Source organism: Aquarana catesbeiana, linkage group LG01, assembly GCF_042186555.1.
Source record: "Aquarana catesbeiana isolate 2022-GZ linkage group LG01, ASM4218655v1, whole genome shotgun sequence".
Taxonomy (NCBI): Eukaryota; Metazoa; Chordata; class Amphibia; order Anura; family Ranidae; genus Aquarana; species Aquarana catesbeiana.
Window position 1 is genome coordinate 28637683 of NC_133324.1, and position 20591 is coordinate 28658273.

Genomic DNA, 20591 nt, shown 5'->3' on the forward strand with positions numbered 1-20591 from the left:
TCCAGATGAACTCATGTAGTTCTTTACTGGTACCTGTTCAGGCTACCATTACATCATTGATGTATCACACTCATGTTGCAGCATGGGTACAGTACAGCAATGATGTATAAACAAGCTCTTTCTCCCAGAGTCCTAGGTGTAGGCATGCATATGTCGGTGCCCAGAGGTCCCTCTAACTTGCTGGAAGTACTTTCAAAGAAATTGGAAAAAATTGTTTCTCGAGACAAATTCCAGTAGTTCAACAATGAACTCAATCTGGGTCTCCATTGTTGAATGATGTTTGTTGAGAAAGTAGGAAACAGCTCTAAGGCCCCATTCATGGGGTATGGAGGTGTAGAGTGTCTCCATATCTACACCAGCCAATAGGACCCCCTCAGGAATTGCCACATGTTGTAGCTTTCTAAGTATGAAGGCTTAAAAGTGAAGGGCATAATTGCCCTGAAACTCCACAAAGAAGAGGAGATTTTGATAAAGTCTTACAACAGATCGAAAAGAGGTGGATTTTTTGAACTTGGTACCTTCTTCCCTAATGGTATGAACCATAAATTGAACTTTGGGATATTCCTGGAAGAATAAGTATCTCCTATAAACCCATAACTAGTAACATATGATACTTACAAGACATTGCTCCCGTCTAAATGGGAATGATGTTATACTCATTGACTTTTAGTTTAATTGATAACAAGATTGTTATTTTGGTGAAAGGTGGAGGGTTGATACATTTTACTGTGTTTTTCTAATGATGTTCTGAGTCCAATAAAACCTGATACGTTTTTGTTACTGCATACCATCTGGGGTCACTTTATACCAACTTTAGAATGATTTGGATACTTTGTCCCCCTCTGGTCACTGTGGCTCCTCCTCGCTAAGTGACTACATTGTTCTATAGTGATGTAACGGCTGGTGGGAGAAACCACTACACTCAGCAGGGGACAAGGTTTCCAACAAATCCAGAGTGTCTGATACCAGCGGTGTCCACAACAAAAATTAGACTCATATCCATCAGAGAGATAAGTATTAAATGTTTATATATAACACATTCTCAATACACTAGTAAAATACTAAAATTAACAATAATAGAGATAATGCTATAACTGCTGGTAACTAAGTGTTGCTCCATACATATTAGCGGATAACTGTTTTTGTATTCAGGTCAGGTCTGAACAGAATTATGTAACATTTTGGGAAAAATATACAGCCAAGAAGTCCAGAAATTGATGCCATTATAGCAAAAACCTCCACAGCCACCATGTATTTCCCTCTGGTGCTCAGATAAGCCGGGATCATGGCAATCCAGACACTGCAGAACACCAGCATGCTGAAGGTGATGTACTGGGCCTCATTAAAACTGTCCGGTAATGTCCTGGCTAAAAAAGCGATAGTGAAACTCAAAGCTGCCAGAAGCCCCATATATCCCAGGACAGAGTAGAAGCCGATAACTGAACCCTCATTACACTGAATGATGATCTTCCCCTGATAAGAGTGAGTGTCCCGATCCTGGAAGGGGGGAGAAATAGACAACCAAGTGACACAGATTATGACTTGGACCATTGAGAAGACACAAATGATACAATTGGGCAGTTTGGCTCCCATCCATTTCCTCCAGGAACTCCCAGGTTTGGTGGCTTTAAAAGCAATACACACCATGATACTTTTGGCAAGTAGAGAAGAGACGGCAACTGAGAAAATTACACCAAAAGAGGTTACACGCAGCATGCAGGTCACATCTACTGGATGGCCAAGGAACAAGAAGACACAGAGGAAGCTCAGCATGATGGAGACCAGGAGAAGATAGCTCAGGTTGCGGTTATTGGCTTTAACAATGGGAGTGTCCTGGTAATGTATAAATATCCTCAATATTAAACCAGTCAGAAGACAACAGAGAATGGCGACAGCTGAAAATACTGCAACAATGGGATCATCAGTGTAGGAGAGAAATTCCATCAATTTCAGAACACACCGATCCTTCTTCTCATTTGGGCATTCTTCATCAGAACATTTCATGCAGTTTTCACTGTCTGCAGGAGGAACAATACAAACACAATGAGCATCAGGGTCAGAGCTTCTAAGAAAATCAATTATCTTGTGTTGTCTAACAGCTAGCAGGGATTTCTATCAGTGCATTGTGGGAATGTAAAATGTGTTAAAGGCAGAAACGTGATAATGGTGAGATTAAATTTAAATTGTCTGCAGACTTTGCCACCTCATTGAGAATAACCTTCTTGATCCCCTTCAGTCTGGATTTCGCCCACAGCACTCTACAGAAACTGCCCTCCTAAAACTCACAAACGACTTACTAACAGCCAAAACCAACAGTCATTATTCCGTATTCTTACTCTTGGACCTTTCCGCTGCCTTTGATACAATTGACCACCCCCTCCTTCTCAAAAAACTTAATTTGCTTGGTCTCCATGGCTGCGCTCTCCATTGGTTCGAATCTTACCTATCTCATCGCACTTTCAATGTCACTTACAACTCCACTTTCTCCTCTCCAATTCCTCTTACTATTGGGGTCCCCCAAGGTTCTGTCCTTGGATCTCTACTATTCTCAATCTACACGTCCTCCCTGGGTTAGCTGATAACCTCCCATGGCTTCCACTACCATTTATATGCTGATGACAACCAAATCTATCTCTCTGCCCCTCAGCTGACCCCATCAGTCTCCTTATGCATCACTGATGTACTAACAGACATATCAGCCTGGATGTCAAACCACTTCCACAAACTGAATCTATCTAAAACCGAGCTCTTAATATTTCCTCCCCCACATGCCCCTTTCCATGACTTCTCTGTCAAGATCAATGGCACATCTATCAGTCTGTCCCCACATGCCAGGGTGCTAGGGGTAACCTTAGACTCTTAGACTCTTGGACATCCGATCCCTGTCCAAATCATGCCGCCTTATCCACGGCAACATTTCCAGAATACGCCCTTTTTAACTTAAGCTTCTAGTTCACTCCCTGGTTATCTCTCGCCTCGACTACTGCAACTCCCTCCTCATTGGATTGCCTTTACATAGACTATCCCCCTTTCAGTCCATAATGAATGCTGCTGCAAGACTCATTCACCTTACCAACTGTTCAGAGTCCACCACCTCTCTCTGCCAATCCCTGCACTGGCTTCCACTTACCCAACGAATAAAATTCAAAGTACTAACAATAATTTACAAAGCCATCCACAACTCTGCCCCCAGCTACATCACTAACTTAGTCCCAAAATACCAACCAAGCCGCTCTCTTCGGTCCTCCCAAGAACTCCTGCTCTCCAGCTCCCCTGTCACGTCCTCCCATGCTCGCCTCCAGGATTTCTCCAGAGCTTCTTCCATCCTTTGGAACTCCATACCCCAATCTGTCTGACTGTCCCCTAATCTATCCATCTTTAGACTGAAAACCCTTTTCTTTAAAGAACCCTATCCTGCTTATAACTAATACACTGTTTTACTTCCTCCATCAGCTCATCCTTTTTAGATTGTAAGCTCTAATGAGCAGGGCCCTCTGATTCCTCTTGTACCAAATTGTAATGTACTGTAATGTCTGCCTTTATTTTGTTAAACACTGTGCAAACTGTTGGCGCTATATAAATCCTGTATAATAATAATCTGGCAGCCCATACATCCAACATGGGTCCACCAATGTCTTCAAAATGTGAACATATGCTAAAATTTAGGAGTGCCTATGAACGTAGTATACTGGGATTTTGGAAAAGCGTTTGACACAGTTCCTCACACACTGTTAATGTGTAAGGTAAAGTCTACAAGCTTGGAAAATTCAGTTTGTATAAGAATAGAAAACTTGCTAAAAGAGCAAATTCAGAAAGTAGTGGTTAACGATTCTTACGCTGAATCGTCTAAGGTTATCAATGGTGTACCCCAACATTCAGTGTTATTAGTGGTGTACCCCAAGGTTCATTGTTATCAGTAGTGTACCCGAAGGTTCAGTGTTGGGATCCTTACTTTTAATATATTTATAAATGATATTAGGTCTGGGAATAAAAGTCCCATTTTAGTCTTTGCAGATGACACTACAGTGGAATAACGTCCTTACAGGATGTCTCCAATTTACAAGCCAACCTCTAAGGCACCGTTTAATTGGGCAACTAAGAGGCAGATGAGGTTTAATGTTGATAAATGTAGTGCACTGGAGGCTAAAAACATTCACTTATCATACATACCAGGAAAAGAACAGTTGGAGGAGTCAATGATTTAGAAGGATCTGGGTATTCTGGTAGATTATAGACTTAAAATGATAGTAAACCTCAGACATGAAAATGAACAAAGCCCATCCATCTATATGGTGTACTATCCTGAATCCAAAGCAGAGTATGATTCCTTGTGTACTAACATTTACAGGTAATAACACCATGGGTAGTTGATCCAGGGAATATCTGATTGTCAACAGGGGGGGGGGGGGGATCAGGAAGGATTTTTTCCCCCACTTTTTTTTTTTGCATTATGTGTGGGAACAGGAGTGTGTATATAGAGGTTTTCTATTTGTTGTTGTTTTTTTGTTTTGTTGCTTGATTAATTAATCTAGGCAGACTTATGTCTGTTTTCAACCTGAATTAGGATTTAGTGGAAGTCTGCTCACAGATAACATGTTATACTTACCTGCTCAGTGTAATGGGTTTCCACAGAACAGCCCAGAGCCTCTTTTTATCGGGTCCTTCTTCAGCACTCCTGGCCCCTCCCTGCTGTCGAGTGAGTGCCCCCACAGCAAGCAGCTTGCTATGGGGGCACCATGGTCGGGCCACAGCACCCTGTGTCCATTCAGACATGGATCTTCTCATTGGCTGACTGACTTTGATTGAAAGCAGTGGAAGCCAATGGCGCCATGCTGTTTTCTCAGCCAATGAGGAGGGGAGTCCCGGGCTGCTGAGACACTCCTGCAACATCACTGGATCTAGATGGGCTCAGTTAAGTATTAAGGGGGCTGAGGGGGGCTGCTGCACATAGAAGGCTTTTTATCTTAATGCATAGAATGTAGTCCTCTACTATCTGTTGGAGTGGTCAGGGTTGTGGGGTTCAGAGATATTGGGGTGTTGTATACAGAATGGGGTTCATATAATTACAGAGATTTATAGGTAAGGGGTCGGGTGAGATGGGGATAGAAGAGGTCAGAGATGATGAAGTATTGGGGGAGGTGGAGGAAGAGGAGGAAACGTTTTATGAGTAGAGGGTGATGGGAACAAAAGTTGGTAAGACAAGGAAGTAGAGAAGGTAGTCTAGATGTGGTGGTAAGGAAGGGGAGGGTGAGCAGGTTCAGGGAGGGATGAGAGGGTAAAGGTGAGGGGGAGCCTTTTAGGTGGTGTAGGTATTAAAGTTTATTAGAGTCCCTTGGGACCTCAATATCCTTGCTTCTCAATTACACATTTTTCTTTGTCACGTATTGATTTAGTGGATACCCCTTCTTTAACACAGGGATTTAGACTGTTTTTCTGAAGATAATTTTGCCTCTAAAGCTTCAAATAGTGAACAGGATCTTCATCATTTTTTGAATGAGGTTACCTTGCCTGAACTGGGGGAAGCAGATAGGAAGGTTTTGAATGCACACATTACTTTAGAAGAATTACAGGCAGCAGTCATTACTTTTCCCAATGCAAAGGCTCCAGGGAGTGATGGATTGCCCATCGAGATCTATAAAATGTTTGGGGATATACTTCTACCAGAGCTACTTTTCACAATAATCCCTCAATCTATGCAAGAAGTAATTTTTGTGGTGTTATTAAAAGCAGGGAAGGATCTGATGGCAGCACATTTGTATAGACTGATATCCCTGTTAATGACAGATATTAAATTACTGGCTAAGGAGTTGGCTACACGCCTATCTAAAGTTATAGTAAAACTTGTGCTTTCAGACCAATCAGGATTTATTCCCAACATGACTACTGCTATTAACATTCATAGTAGAGGCATAACAAGAACCTTCAGGGCCCCAGTGCAAGCAACCATGAAGGGCCCCCTTGACCTTTAGTCCGGTGGCCTTTCCTACTGATCCTGGAGTCATTTTCTCCTATTGTGGGGCCCTTTATTATGGTTCTGCAGTGGGGCCCCTTCCTGCTGACTTGGGTAGGGTTGCCACATTTTCTTCAAGCCAAATCCAAATCCTTTTTTTATCGCCTCATGGCAAATGTATTTTTTAGTTTACACTATACTTATATTTTGTGATTAAATAACAATTCTAGTTGTATATATTCAATCACAACAGTCCCCCCTTACATCAGAGTCCACAGGGTTCCATCTTTACATCTAAGTCCAGAGTTCTGCTTTACATCTGAATAAGCAGAGTTTACCATTTACATCTGAATCCAAAGAGTTTCTCTTTATATCTAATGAATCCAATAGAATAGAATGACCATAACCATTTCCCAAAATGCAAATAGAATTAATTTGAATTTGAATAGAATATAAAAAAATAGATTAGAATAGAATAGAAAATAACAGAATAGTATAGAAAAAACAACAGCACTGAATAGAATAGAACGAATATAACCATCTTCCAAAATTTGGAGTTTCAAATAGAATAAATTAGAATTTGAATAAAAAAGAATAAAATATAATAGGAAATAAGATAATAGAATAGAATAAAATAGAATAGAATAAACAAATAGAAAAAGAATAGAATAAAAAAGCAAAAGAATAGAAAGACTATAACCATTTCCCAAAATTCTAATAGAATCAATTTGAATAGAATAGAAAAGAATAGATTAGAATAGGAAGATGGTTATATTCTTTATATTCTAGTCTATTTTTTTAATTCTATTATTTTTCTATTTCTTTCTATAAAACTCTTTAAAATGATATGTTTTCCATAATGCCCCAGTATGGCTTCCTATGTCCTTTTTTAAACGATTGGATACCATCTTTTGCAGGCTTTTTTGGAAAAAGCAGAACTCGCATATTAAGTAAGAAACATTGCAGGAAGCTAAGGAGAACGGATCCGAGTACCGATCCAATTAGGTAAAAAATCTCTTAAAAGGCGGGTGAATTTAGAATAGCTAGATAGTACCCTGCATTAGTTATTATAGATAAGATATGGAACAGGATTAAAGAACATTGCCATTATAATGAGTATACTGATTACATACAAATTTTTCAGAATTTTAATTATCCTAAGTTATTAAAATTGCAAGGATTTAATTATTGATCAGAGAGAGATTAATGTACATCCCGCAGTTATATGATGGTCAACTTTGGAAAGATTTTCACACTTTACAAGAGGAATTTGGCTTGCCCACTGAAGTTTTTTTTTCAATATGTATAGCTCTGCTATGCTTTGAAAACACAGTTGAGATTTATCCCTAGGTTTTATATTAAACCCACAATTCTTGACCAAAGCCTAGTAGCAATTTCTAAGTAGGGACAAGTAACAAAGGTTAATAGTGCATTGCTACAGAAAATGTCAAAGTCGAAATTTTCTGAGGTGCAGGAAATACTGGCAAAGGGACATTGGCCCCTTTAGCGATGAGGAGTGATCCGATGTTCTTAATAATGTAGGACAAGTGTCTCTTTCAGCATCTCAGATACTTACCCAACTTTTTGTTATGCATTGTGCATATTATACCCCTCACCAACTTTTTGTGGCATAAGATGGACACTCCTTTATGTCTACTATGTGAAAGGGAGATTAGTACATTGTGCATATAATGTGGAGATGTCCTAAGTTGCATAGTTACATAGTCAGTGAGGTTGAAAAAAAACACAAGTTCATCAAGTCCAACCTATGTGTGTGATTATATGTTAGTATTACATTGTATATAAGTTGGTTAGGTATTGGACCTTAGTTCTGGATACAATTAATAAGGTGTTCAGAACTAATGTCCTGATGGAGCCCTCAATACTGTATGTGTATTTGGGTGGCTGGATGGAGAGTTTTTTTACCCCTCAGATGTATACGATTGTTGTATATAGCATGAAAGTTGGTATCACAGAAATGGATCTCTATGGCTGCCCAACTAACTCTTTATGGGTAAAATCTGTAAATTAAGTTTTGCAAAGAGAGCATGTGGTTTATCAATATAGGGGGATGTCCAGATACATTTATGAAACTCTGGGGGAAATGGTTGGACACTCCAGAGTTGATTTCATCACAATTAGTTAGAGATTTTATTGTTAGGGTGTAGGACATAAATAGGACTCTTCTCCCCCCTTTTTTTCGTGGAATTGGAGGGGAATATTAAAGTACATAGTAAAGTCACAAATATAAAAGGGGTGGTGGATATACAACACATGGAGGTTTCAATAATTATGTAATACTAAATGGAATGGAATATGGGAAATTGTGGAGAATCTCTCAGATATTTAGAGAGTCACAAAAATATGTTATATTTACAAAATGGGTTAGTTATAAGGGTTTTAGAAGTATGTATGTATATATAGATATATATAGATATAATCTATATCTATAGATATATACACAGTGCCTTAGTGCTTTGTGAGATGTTGAAAGCTTTGGATATTCTTTTATAAGATAACCCTGCTTTAAACTTCTCCACAACTTTATTCCTGACCTGTCTGGTGTGTTCCTTGGCCTTCACAATGCTGTGTGTTCTCTTAGGTTCTCTCACAAACGGCACAGAAGGCTTCACAGAACAGCTGTATTTATACTGAGATTAAATTACACACAGGTGGACTCTATTTACTAATTAGGTGACTTCTGAAGGCAATTGGTTCCACTAGATTTTAGTTAGGGGTATCAGAGTAAAGGGGGCTGAATACAAATGCATGCCACACTTTTCAGATATTTATGTATAAAAAATTTGGAAAACCATTTATTATTTTCCTTCCACTTCACACGTATGTGCCACTTTGTGTTGGGCTATCACATAAAATCCCAATAAAATACATTTATGTTTTGGTTGTAACATGACAAAATGTGGAAAATGTCAAGGGGTATGAATAATTTTTCAAGGCACTGTACTGTATTTATACCCAGATAGCAAGCAGTTGTGCTGCAAGTTTGAAAATGCCAGTCTTCAAGTTTGTTGCACAGTTGCAGTCCGCATGGCATGACTCCAGATCAACTTTCTTTGAAAACAATCTGCAAGTCTGCTGCAAGTTCTGGTTCAGTTATGTATGGCCTCCTCATCAGCTGTCAATGGGCTTCCCCGCTGCTAGCTGAATGAAAAAAGTAATGGCAATAAAAGAAGGAAAAAAATGGTGTGGAGGTCTCCCTCAATCCATACAAGGCCCTTTGGATCTGGTATGAATTTTAAGGGGAACCCCACACCAAAACTGAAAAACAAAATGGCAGTGATGGGAGTAAGTCACACATGTGCAAGTCATAAGCAAGTCTCAAGTCTTAACCTTCAAGTCATAAGCAAGTCCCAAGTTACTATGGCGAAAAGCAAGCAAGTCAAGTCGAGTCCCTGCCAGAAGTCAAGCAAGTCAAGTCAAGTCATTTATTTTGGTCAAGTCACAAATTAAGTCAAAATACTGATCTACCCCGAAGCCGGGACTCGGGGGAGCTTTCTATTGTGGGGGGGGGGGGGGGCGGCGTTTTTTGCCTAGGCCAAGACACAGAACTGGTGGTGCCAAGTCATTGCAAGTCATTGCAAGTCAAATAGCCCAAGTCAAAGTCAAGTCGCAAGTCATTAGTGACAAGTCAAAGTCAAGTCGAGTCATTTATTTAATTTTGTAAAGCAAGTCGCAAGTCCTCAAACAGGTGACTCGAGTCTGACTCGAGTCAAGTCATGTGACTCGAGTCCCCCACCTCTGCAAAATGGCGTGGGGCCCCCCAAAACTCATACCAGACCCTTATGCAAGCATGCAGCCCAGCAGGCCAGGAAAAGGGGGGAACAAATACCTGCCCCCCTCCTGAACCATACCAGGACACATGCCCTCAACATGGGGGTGCTTTGGGTCGGGGGGGCTCTGATGGGGACAAGGGCCTCTTACCCACAACCCTGAGCTGTGGTAGTGGGGGTCTGCGGGTGGGAGGCTTATTGGTATCCCCTGCTCACCCACAGAGCCGATGTGAGTGCCCGGCGGTCACGATCACCACCAGGCTCCTGCGACCACTCGGGGCACACAGAGAACTGGGATCTGTGTGTGTAAACACAGTTTCCGGTCCTCTGAGGGGAGAAATGACAGATCGTCTGTTCATACAGAGTATCAACAGCGATCTATCTCTTCCCCTAAACAGTCCCCACCCCATTCAGTTAGAACACACACTAGGGAACACAATTAACCCCTAGATTGCCCACTAGTGTTAACCCCTTCCCTGCCAGTGACATTTTTACAATATTCTGTGCATTATTATAGTACAGATCGCTGTATAAATGCCAATGGTCCCAAAAATTTGTCAAAATTGTGTCCGACATAATGCCGCAGTCCCAATAAAAACTGTAGATCGCCACCATTACTAGTAAAAAAAAAAATTAATAATAAGAATGCCATAAAACTATCCCCTATACGCTATAACTTTTGCGCAAACCAATCAATATAAGCTTATTGCAATTTTTTTTTTACCAAAAATATGTAGAAAAATACATATAGGCCTAAACTGAGGAAAAAAAAAAGTTTTTCATATATTTTGGGGGGATATTTATTATAGCAAAAAGTAAAAAATATTGAGTTTTTTTCAAAATTGTAAATTTTTTGTTTATAGCACAAAAAATAAAAACCGCAGAGGTGATCAAATACCACCAAAAGAAATCTCTATTTGTGGGGAAAAAAGGACGTCAGTTTTGTTTGGGTGCAACGTCACATGACAGCGCAATTGTCAGTTAAAGCGACGCAGTGCCGAATCGCAAAAAGTGCTCTGGTCAAGAAGGGGGTAAAATCTTCCAGGGATGAAGCGGTTAAAGAAGGGGACCCCCAGATCCCATGTGAATGAGTATGGGATACATAATACCCCTACCCATTCACCAAAAAAAATATCAAAAAGAATTCCTTCATTAAAAATAAAAAATTATGTCCCCCGATGTAGATCCATCATCATGATGCCGTTGCACCGCCGCACCCGAAAAAAGCAGGTAGCAAGTAAAACATTTATTTTAATAAAACACAATATAAATCCCCTTTCCCTAACAATAACCTTCTTTTATTTTCTCCTTTGTAGTTTGTTAAAGTGGTCCTGTCATCAGATATTTATTAATGCTAAAACACCTCTGAACACAAAAGATGGTAGTGTTATTTTTCTTTTTTTAGGCTTTTTTTTCTTTATTTTCACCTGGTGATCCCGCTAGTAAGTCTGTTACTTTTCAACTTCCTTTAACAGACTAAGGCAAGCTATCCATCAACAGTGTCAGTTAGAGGTTTGGGACAAACCATTTACCACTGACAGAATTGATTATAATAGTCAGATTGTATTCATTTATGTAAAACCTTTATCCCAAAAGGAAAAAAAAAAAAACAGTTTGCTGTGACCTAAAAAAGTGTTATCTGGAGTTCAGCTTAAACTTGTTAGTCAATTCCATCTAAATCTACTAGTGCGTCTAACACCCCCTCCCCCCAGACTGACATTCATTACTGCTGTCCAAAAAACAATACTGTCCCTGTGCATTGACACATATCAGGCACTGATTCCTACAGACTTGTAAGGCTGTGACTGGTCCACTTTAATTACACCATGCAAGGAATACCTTTTAATGTTGTCAGAAAAAAATTAGGCTAGAGGAGGGATTCAATCGTTTTGTAGCAGTAATAGTGGTAGTTGTAGTTATGGTAGTAGTAGTAATAGGTAGTAGTAGCAATAGCAAAATACAGAAGGGCGGGGCTGACACCATTTCCTTTGATTTCAGTCCACAAACCCCCAGGATCAAGAGGTATCTTTCTGTACCCGCAGGATCTTTAAAAGCATAAAACATGGGGAAATGTGCACACATTATAGAGATGCATTTCATATGTTGTTTTTCTTTTATTCTTCCACTAGAGAGATAACTCCTGCCCAGTCCAACACTAACTTACTAACAAATACAAACTTTACCGGAAATGTTGGAGATCTCTCCTTCTGGACATGAGACGCACTCATAGCAGCATTTATGAAAGGAAGAGCCAAACTTTTTTCTGCTCCCGGGTAAACAGGGAACTGAACATCGAGATACCGGAATCTGAAATCAGATCATATTATTATTATTATTTTGTAAATGTCCTTCATATCTCATGAGGCTAAACAAACTAAGAGAAACAAGTAAGAATCAGGATCAGGTTTGCCTCTTCTATGGGTAGAATTCTGCAGGTCTGAGATTCATTAATAAATATCAATTAAATAAAGGGTTTGGTTTCAGGGATGGTATTTTGGGGTTTTCATCATTTCTTTTCTTACGTTTGTATTTTATTTTATCTTACGTTGAGACGGTTTTACATTTTGAATCCTCAAAGCATAACATTTACTTTTTACTGACCTGATCTTGGCCCTATTTGTTCTTGGGGCGGCTTTTGTTCCCTGCACACAGCTGCATTGTTCCATTGACAAAAAACGAATTGCAAGAACAGTGTGTACCTAAACTACCTTATATGATATCACTTTTTTATTTTTATTTTTTTAAACCCTGCAAAGAAAATGCATAATGTGCTAGTATACGTTGCTTACTAGCACATTATGAAATACTTACCTTAGAACAAAGCTCTGCACCACCGTGCTGTGAGCTCTGATAGACGCTTCCATCTTCACTCGGTCTTCCTTCCAGGTTCATGTCTTCCGGTCATCTGATTGGCCGCGCCGTGATGATGTCACTCCCGCACATACGCACAGGAGGCACGGGCCATGACACAGAGCTCTAAAGGGACGACACGGGTATACCATCCCTTCAGAGTGCATGCGTCAGTGACATCACCGGCGTTAGTGCACGCTTACTGCAGGATATTGATGTGCATTAGTGCAAGGTTACTGCAGGATATTGAGCTGTATTACTGCACGTGTACTGCAGTATATTGGGGTGTGTTACTGCATGTTCATTGCAGTATATTGAGGTGTTTTACTAGTCGTATACTTCAGTATATTGATATACGTAAGTGCATGTTTACCGCAGTATATTCAGGTGCATTAATGCACTTTTTCTACAGTGTATTGAAGTGCCTTAGTGAACTATTACTGCAGTATATTGAATTGCGTCAGTGCAGTTTTACTGTAGTATATTGTAGTGTGTCAATGGAGTGTGTCTGTGTAGTGAGTCCTCAAGTTAAAGTGCACCAAACACCATTTTCCATTGAATAAAATGCATCCAAATACACATTTCCCCTTCTCTTTTAGATGTTGGTAAAAAGCCCCCCATCATGTCTGGGAGGTCAACAAGGAGAGGCAGATATTCCCATGGAACTGTAAGGGCACCTGCAGTGTCTGTGTCCACAGGCAAAGGTGGATGTGTTCTGTCCTTAGGAAGGGCACCATTTCCTCTGTTTATTGATGTTGCCCATGCTATCCAGCAACAGCATGCCGAGGAGGTGGTGGCCCGGCTTACTAAAGCATCCTCCTCATCCTCTGTAACTCAAGCAGAGACTAGTGCACAGTCCACCGCAGCTGCCAGAGCAGCTTATTCTGCCTCCTTTTCCACAGCTACTCCTGCCATAGCCCCAGCATCATGCATGGAGGAGTCAGCTGAGTTATTTGAACACAGTGTCAGCCACTTGCTGCTTGATGATGCACAGGCATTACTTGATTCTGATGTTGGTAGTTAGGAACATGAGCCTACAAAAAGGTGAGAACACTGGTAAACAACAAATTGGCAGTCATGTTCCCCCAGCAGCAGCGTATTGCCAAGTTAGCTCCAGTGATGATGAGGATGGAGGGGATGATGAAGTTGAGGTCACTGACGCAACTTGGGTGCAGGATAGAGCAGAGGAGGAAAGTGAGGGTGAGGCACAACCCCAACGGGGCAGCCATCATGGAAGAGTAGAGAGCAGCCACCCTATTCCATCACATTGTGGAGCTGTTATCTCCCGGTCCAGTTCCCAGAGCTCAGCTGTGTGGGCCTTTTTTAGCACATGTGCAACCGATCGCACTAATGCAATTTACAAACTGTGCCTCAAGCAAATCAAGCATGGCAAAAACACCAGTCATTTGGGTACCACATGCTTGACAAGGCATTTAACCTCCCACCACTCAGTAAGAGCACCTGAAAGCCACACAAAAGGGACACAATTCTGCTCCTCCTCACTCCTCACCTTTTAGGTCTACACCCACTGTATCTCATGACCTCTCAGCAGCCTCCACTGACAGGGATGATGGTATAGAAAAGGGTGTCACAGGTCCTTGCAGCACATATGCTAGCAGCATACCACCAGCTGTATACTGTAGCAGGCAAATTTCTAAGCCCCAGCTGTTGCAACAAAAACAAAAATACAGTTACTGCCACCCACATGCCCAGCATCTAAATTCAAGCTTGTCAAAGCTGCTGGCTTTACAACTCCTGCCTTTCCATCTGGTGGATACTGCCCCTTTCCATGATTTTGCAGAATGTGCTGTACCACACTGGCAGGTTCCCAGTCACTATTTCTTTGCGAGTAAGGCCATTCCAGCTCTGTACCATCACGTGTTAGGCAAAATTGTGGCATAAATGGGCAAAGCATTCAGCTGCAAGGTCCACCTTACTGATGACACGTGGTCCAGCAAGCATGGTCAGTGACGCTATATTTAGTTCACAGCACACTGGGTAACTCTGCTGCTCAACTCAGAAGGATACAGGACAGGGCTCAGTGCTGGAGCTTGTTTTGCCATCACCTCTCCATACAGCTGGTGTTGATGATAAAGAATCTGTCAGCTCTACCCCCTCCTCCTCCTCCTCTATGCCCTCCTCTGCTGAATTGTCCAATGAACCACCAGTACCCCCTAAGTATTCAAGGGGCTATTCAATGAGTCAGGATAAAAGATGCCATGCAGTGCTTTAGCTGGTCTGTCCAGGGGACAGGAGTCACACCAGAGCAGAGATTATTTCAGCTCTGCAGGGTCAAGCCCAGAGGTGGTTCATGCCACACCAGCTGGAGCCAGGACTGGTGGTGTGCGATAATGGCACTAACCTCCTATCTGCCCTTAGACAGGGAAAGTTGGCAAATGTGCCATGCCTGGCACATGTCCTCAATTTATTGGTGCAGCATTTCTTAAAGCGGTTGTATACCCGCTGACACTTTTTTTTTACCCCTGTAAGGCAAAAGGCATAATGAGCTAGTATGCACCGCATACTAGCTCATTAAGAAATACTTACCTTAGAATGAGGCGTCGGTATCTTACCACACCGAGGTAGCTGACATGTTGCCTCGGCGTGTCTTCCGGGTATCGCGGCTCCAGCGCTGTGAATGGCTGGAGCCGCGATGTCATGCGCGGGAGATTTCTTTTCTGGCAAGGTCCAGCATCTGCCAGGCCTTCAGCCGAGAATCTCCTGTGTGCATGCGCCGCTGCAGTCAGTGGCTCATAGCAAGGGGAATATCTCCTAAACCGTACAGATTTAGGAGATATTTTTTTTACCTACAGGTGAGCCTTATTATAGGCTTACCTGTAGGTAAAAGTTAAAAAATAGACTATACAACTGCTTTAAGCAGGTACCCAGGGTTGGAAAATCTGCTAAAACAGGCCAGAAGAGCGGGAATTCCACCTGCCCATATATCGCCTGATTTGTGATATGCCTACCAGGTGGAACTTTACTTTGGCGATGCTGCAGTGGCTGCACATGCAGCAGAGGGCTGTCAAGGAGTACCTGTGTGAGTATGTTTACCATCAGGCTCAGGCTGGCTCTGCATTTTTTCCCCACGCCAACGGCTGCTGATAAAGGATGCATGCACTGTACTGTCACCATTTGAAGAGGCCACAAGGATGGTGAGCCATGACAATGCATGCATCAGTGACACAATCTCTGTTGTGTTCCTGCTGGAGTAAACTCTGTGTGGCATGGACAGGGCACTCCTGGCAGAGCAGAGGGAGGAAGAGGAGGACTTCCTTTCTTCTCAAGGCCCACTTTATGCAGACACTATTCTTGCGGCACCACAGAACACACAAGAGGAGGAGGAAGAAGAGGATGATGGCATTGAAGCAAAGGAAGACATAAGTCAAACCTTAAGAGATGGTTTTCGATCCCCAGAATCCTTGGAAGTAGTACATGGCTGGGAAGAGGGAGTTCCAGATAGTATAATCCTCAGTGACCCAGAGGACTCTGCTTCTCATGCCTCCACAAACCTGCATCATATGGGCTCTCTCATTCTTCAAAGCCTGTGAAAGGACCTGAAAATTTGTGCCATCAAAGAGAAGGATTTCTATTGGTTGGCAACCCTCCTTGACCACTGTTACAAGGGGAAAGTCTCAGAATAGGGATGGGCCAAACACCCCCCGGTTCGGTTCCACCAGAACATACCCAACAGGCAAAAAATTCATCAGAACACACGAACATCGTTAAAGTCTATGGGACACGATCATGAATAATAAAAGGCTTATATGCAAGTTATTGTCATAAAAAGTGTTTGGGGACCTGGGTCCTGCCCCGGGGGACATGTATTAATGCAAAAAAAGTTTTAAAAATGGCCGTTTTTTGGGAGCAGTGATTTAAATAATGCTTAAAGTGAAATATTCCTTTAAATTTCGTACCTGGGGGGTGTCTATAGTATGCCTGTAAAGTGGCGCATTTTTCCCGTGTTTAGAACAGTCCCTGCACAAAATGACATTTCTAAAGGAAAAAAAGTCATTTAAAACTACTTGCGGGTATAATGAATTGTCAGGTCAAGGCAATACAGATAAAAGTCATTGAAAAAAACGGCATGGGTACCCCCCCCAGTCCATTACCAGGCCCTTTGGGTCTGGTATGAATATTAAGGGGAACCCCGAACCAAAATTTAAAAAAAAAAATGCGTGGGTATGGATATTAAGGCGAACCCTGCACCAATTTTAAAAAAAAATGGCGTAGGGGTCCCCCTCAAAATGCATACCAGCACCTTCAGGTCTGGTATGGATTTTAAGGGGAACCCAGTGCCAAAATGTTTTAAAAAATGGCGTAGGGGTCCCCCAAAAAATCCGCACCAGACCCTTATCCGAGCATGCAACCTGGCAGGCCGCAGGAAAAGAGGAGGGGATGAGAGAGCTCCCCCCTCCTGAACCATACCAGGCCACATGCCCTCAACATGGGGAGGGTGCTTTGGTGTAGCCCCCAAAGCACCTTGTCCACATGTTGATGGGGACAAGGGCCTCATCCCCACAATCCTTGCCCGGTGGTTGTGGGGGTATGTGGGCAGGGGGTTTATCAGAATCTGGAAGCCCCCTTTAACAAGGGGACCCCCAGATCCTGCCCCCCCATGTGAATTGGTAATGGGGTACAAGTACCCCTACCATTTCACAAAAAAGTGTCAAAATGTTAAAAAAGACAATAACCAGTTTTTGACAATTCCTTTATTAATAATGTCTTCTTCTTTTTCCCGCTTCTTCCTCTATCTTCTTCTGGCCTTCCTTCGGTTTTCTCCTTCTTCCTCCATCTTCTTCTTCCCTCCGCTTCTTCCTCCATCTTCCTCTGCTTCTTCCTCCGATCCTCTGCTTCTTCCTCCGGCATCTTCCTCCGGCTTCTTCTTCCCCGCTTCGTCCTCCGGACGCTCCGCCTCAATGGGAGGCTCCTGCTGTGTGAGGCTTCTGTTCTTGTGACAGTTCTTATATAACTGAGGGTGGGGCCACCCAGTGACCCCACCCCTTCTAATGCACAGGGACTTCCCTATCACTTTCTGTGGCATCTGAGGGGGCAGGGTCACCCATTTCCCATGGCCCATTACTGGTGACCCCACCCCCCTCTGACACCACCCCTCTGAAGATGGAGAAGACCGGAGGAAGAAGCAGAGGACCGGAGGAAGAAACAGAGGAAGATGGAGGAAGAAGTGTGGGAAGAAGAAGATGTAGGAAGAAGGAGAAGACCGAAGGAAGACCAGAAGAGGATGGAGGAGGAAGCGGGGTAAAGAAGAAGACATTATTAATAAAGGATTTGTCAAAAACCGTCTATTGTCTTTTTTAACATTTGGACACTTTTTTTGTGAAATGGTAGGGGTACTTGTAACCCATTACCAATTCACACAGGGGGGGCAGGATCTGGGGGTCCCCTTGTTAAAGGGGGCTTCCAGATTCCGATAAGCCCCCTGCCTGCATACCCCCACAACCACTGGGCAAGGGTTGTGGGGATGAGGCCCTTGTCCCCATCAGCTTGGGGACAAGGTGCTTTGGGGGCTACCCCAAAGCACCCTCTCCATGTTGAGGGCATGTGGCCTGGTACGGTTCAGGAGGGGAGGGGGTCACTCTCTCGTCCCCCCCTCTTTTCCTGCAGCCTGCCAGGTTGCATGCTCGGATAAGGGTCTGATATGGATTTTTGGGTTGGACCGCCACGCCATTTTTTTTTTATTTTGGCACGGGGTTCCCCTTAAAATCCATACCAGACTTGAAAGGTCTGGTATGGATTTTGAGGGGGGACCCCACGCTATTAAAAAAAAAAAAATTGGTGCAGGGTTCACCTTAATATCCATACCAGACCTGAAAGGCCTGGTATGGAATTTGGGGGGACCCCCATGCAACATTTTTTTTTAAATTTTGGTTTGGGTTTCCCCTTAGTATTCAAAGGGCCTGGTAATGGACTGGGGGAAACCCATGCTGTTTTTTTCGATGACTTTTATCTGTATTGCCTGGACCCAACAATTCATTAAAGCCGCGAGTAGTTTTAAGTTCCTTTTTTTCCTTTAGAAATGTCATTTTGTGCAGGGACTGTTCTAAACATGGGAAAAATGCGCCACTTTACAGGCATACTATAGACACTCCCCCAGGTACGAAATTTAAAGGACTATTACACTTTTATTGTTTCACTTTAAGCATTATTAAAATCACTGCTCCCAAAAAAAGGTACGTTTTTAAAACTTTTTTTGCATTGATACATGTCCCCTGGGGCAGGACCCAGGTCCCCAAACACTTTTTATGTCAATAACTTGCATATAAGCCTTTAAAATGAACACTTTTGATTTTTCATGTTAATGTCCCATAGATTTTAACGGTGTTCCCGCGGCTTTCGAATTTGCCCCGAACACCGCATATTGTTCGGTGTTCTGCAGAACATCCGAATAACCAAAGTTGGGCCCGAACTTATGCTCAGGCCGAACCATTTGCCCATCCCTATCTCAGAACTCATCCTGTCCTCACAGCGGGAGCAGGGGATGAAAGATCTTGAGGACACCCCAAAGAGGCATTGATGTAACATCTTTCCAGACTCTAGGTTACAGGCTCATGGACAACTAGTTTTGAGGCTTCTGTTGGTCAAGAAAGGAGCAGTGTAGAAGGGGGCTGCCTCAGTGATGCATTTCAAAATTTTAGTGCTCAGCACTCAGGGCTATAAGCTTCTACATCCCATTGGCAGCATCTGCATCATATGGTAGGAGATTATCTAGGGGCGAAGACAGACATGGAGAGTTTTTCAGTTGATGATCCATCGGGTTACTGGGTCATGAGAATAGACCACTAGCCAGAACTTGCCCAGTATGCAATTGAACTGCTGGGCTGCCCTGCATCCAGCGTGCTTTCCAAGCAGACATTCAGTGCTGTGTGACAGATAAAATAGTGCACCGGTCCACACAAAGACATCCAGTGATTTGTGACAGATAAAATAGTGCATCTGTCCACAGACTCCGTTGAGCGGCTGAGCATTTATTAAAATGAATAATTCCTGGATTAGAAGCAGCTATCAAACCCTGATGCTGATGTTGCCGATTAAGTGTTTTTTTTAGGATGTGGAATCTGTGCAAGACTGTCTAGGCTGCCTAGCTTTGTGGGTGTTGATTTTATCATGAAGAAACTTTTTGGTTTAGGTTTCATGGGCACAATTAACACCTAAGGACCAATTTTTTCACACCTGTTTGATCGGGGCATATCATTTCAATTTTTGACAGCAAGGCCAATTTTTGCTTTCATCAAGAGTACCTCTGTAGGGTTACGGTGTGAAGACACCACCAACACCCAAAGTCCAATTTTTCCACACCTGTTACTTCTATCCAAAATCTGCGAAACAGACACCGGAATTTATAAATCAAAATCTCTAATCTTGTTTTGAGTGCACTGAATTGTGTCCTCATCACACAGACTGGCTCGTCAAGCTGTTGTTTATAAAATTAAGAAAGCTTGCAGGGAAGATGTAATTTTTTTGGCCTTTATAAATGTAATTTTTTCTGAAGCAGGTTCTATATATGGTACAGATGTGCCACTTTACAGACAGACTAAGGGGACCCCCAGGCACTATATTTAACCGCTAAGCCACCGCCCACCGTCATATGACGGCTGGACGAGGCTTCTATTGTTCTGGGAGGACGTCATATGACGTCCTCGCCTTCCCGAGCCACTAGGGGGCGTCGCTCGGGACCCGGTGCGCGTGCCCGGCGGCCGCGATGTCCCCCGGGCACCCGCGATTGCCGGGTAACAGAGCAGGAGCGTGGATCTGTGCATGTAAACACAGATCCACGTCCTGTCAGAGAGGAGAGGAGACCGATGGCATGTCCCTTGTACATAGGGACAGCGATCGGTCACCTCCCCCAGTCAGTCCCCTCCCCCCACAGTTAGAATCACCTCCTTAGGTAATACATTAACCCCTCGAGCGCCCCCTAGTGTTAACCCCTTCCCTGCCAGTCACATTTACACAGTAATCAATGCAATTTTATAGCATTGATC

General features: G+C 42.8%; 1 protein-coding gene across 1 annotated transcript; it reads right to left on the minus strand.

Moving 5' to 3' along the window:
• Positions 1 to 1125: 1125 nt before the first annotated feature.
• LOC141138363 (vomeronasal type-2 receptor 26-like) lies at positions 1126 to 12633 on the minus strand. The gene is made up of 3 exons (XM_073624663.1): positions 12553 to 12633; positions 11925 to 12048; positions 1126 to 2018 (listed from the first exon to the last, which is right to left on the minus strand). Exons 1-3 carry the CDS (start codon positions 12631 to 12633, stop codon positions 1126 to 1128), a joined length of 1098 nt encoding a protein of 365 aa, XP_073480764.1.
• Between the last annotated feature and the right edge of the window lie 7958 nt (positions 12634 to 20591).

Bases quoted from the DNA above. Each gene is read 5' to 3' on its own strand.
- LOC141138363 (XM_073624663.1), bottom strand. From the start codon at position 12,633: ATGAACCTGGAAGGAAGACCGAGTGAAGATGGAAGCGTCTATCAGAGC. The intron at 12,049-12,552 runs GTAAGTATTTCA...ATCTGATTTCAG, and splicing joins GTGCAGAGCTTTGTTCTAAG to ATTCCGGTATCTCGATGTTC. The intron at 2,019-11,924 runs GTAAAGTTTGTA...TTCCTCCTGCAG, and splicing joins AGAGATCTCCAACATTTCCG to ACAGTGAAAACTGCATGAAA.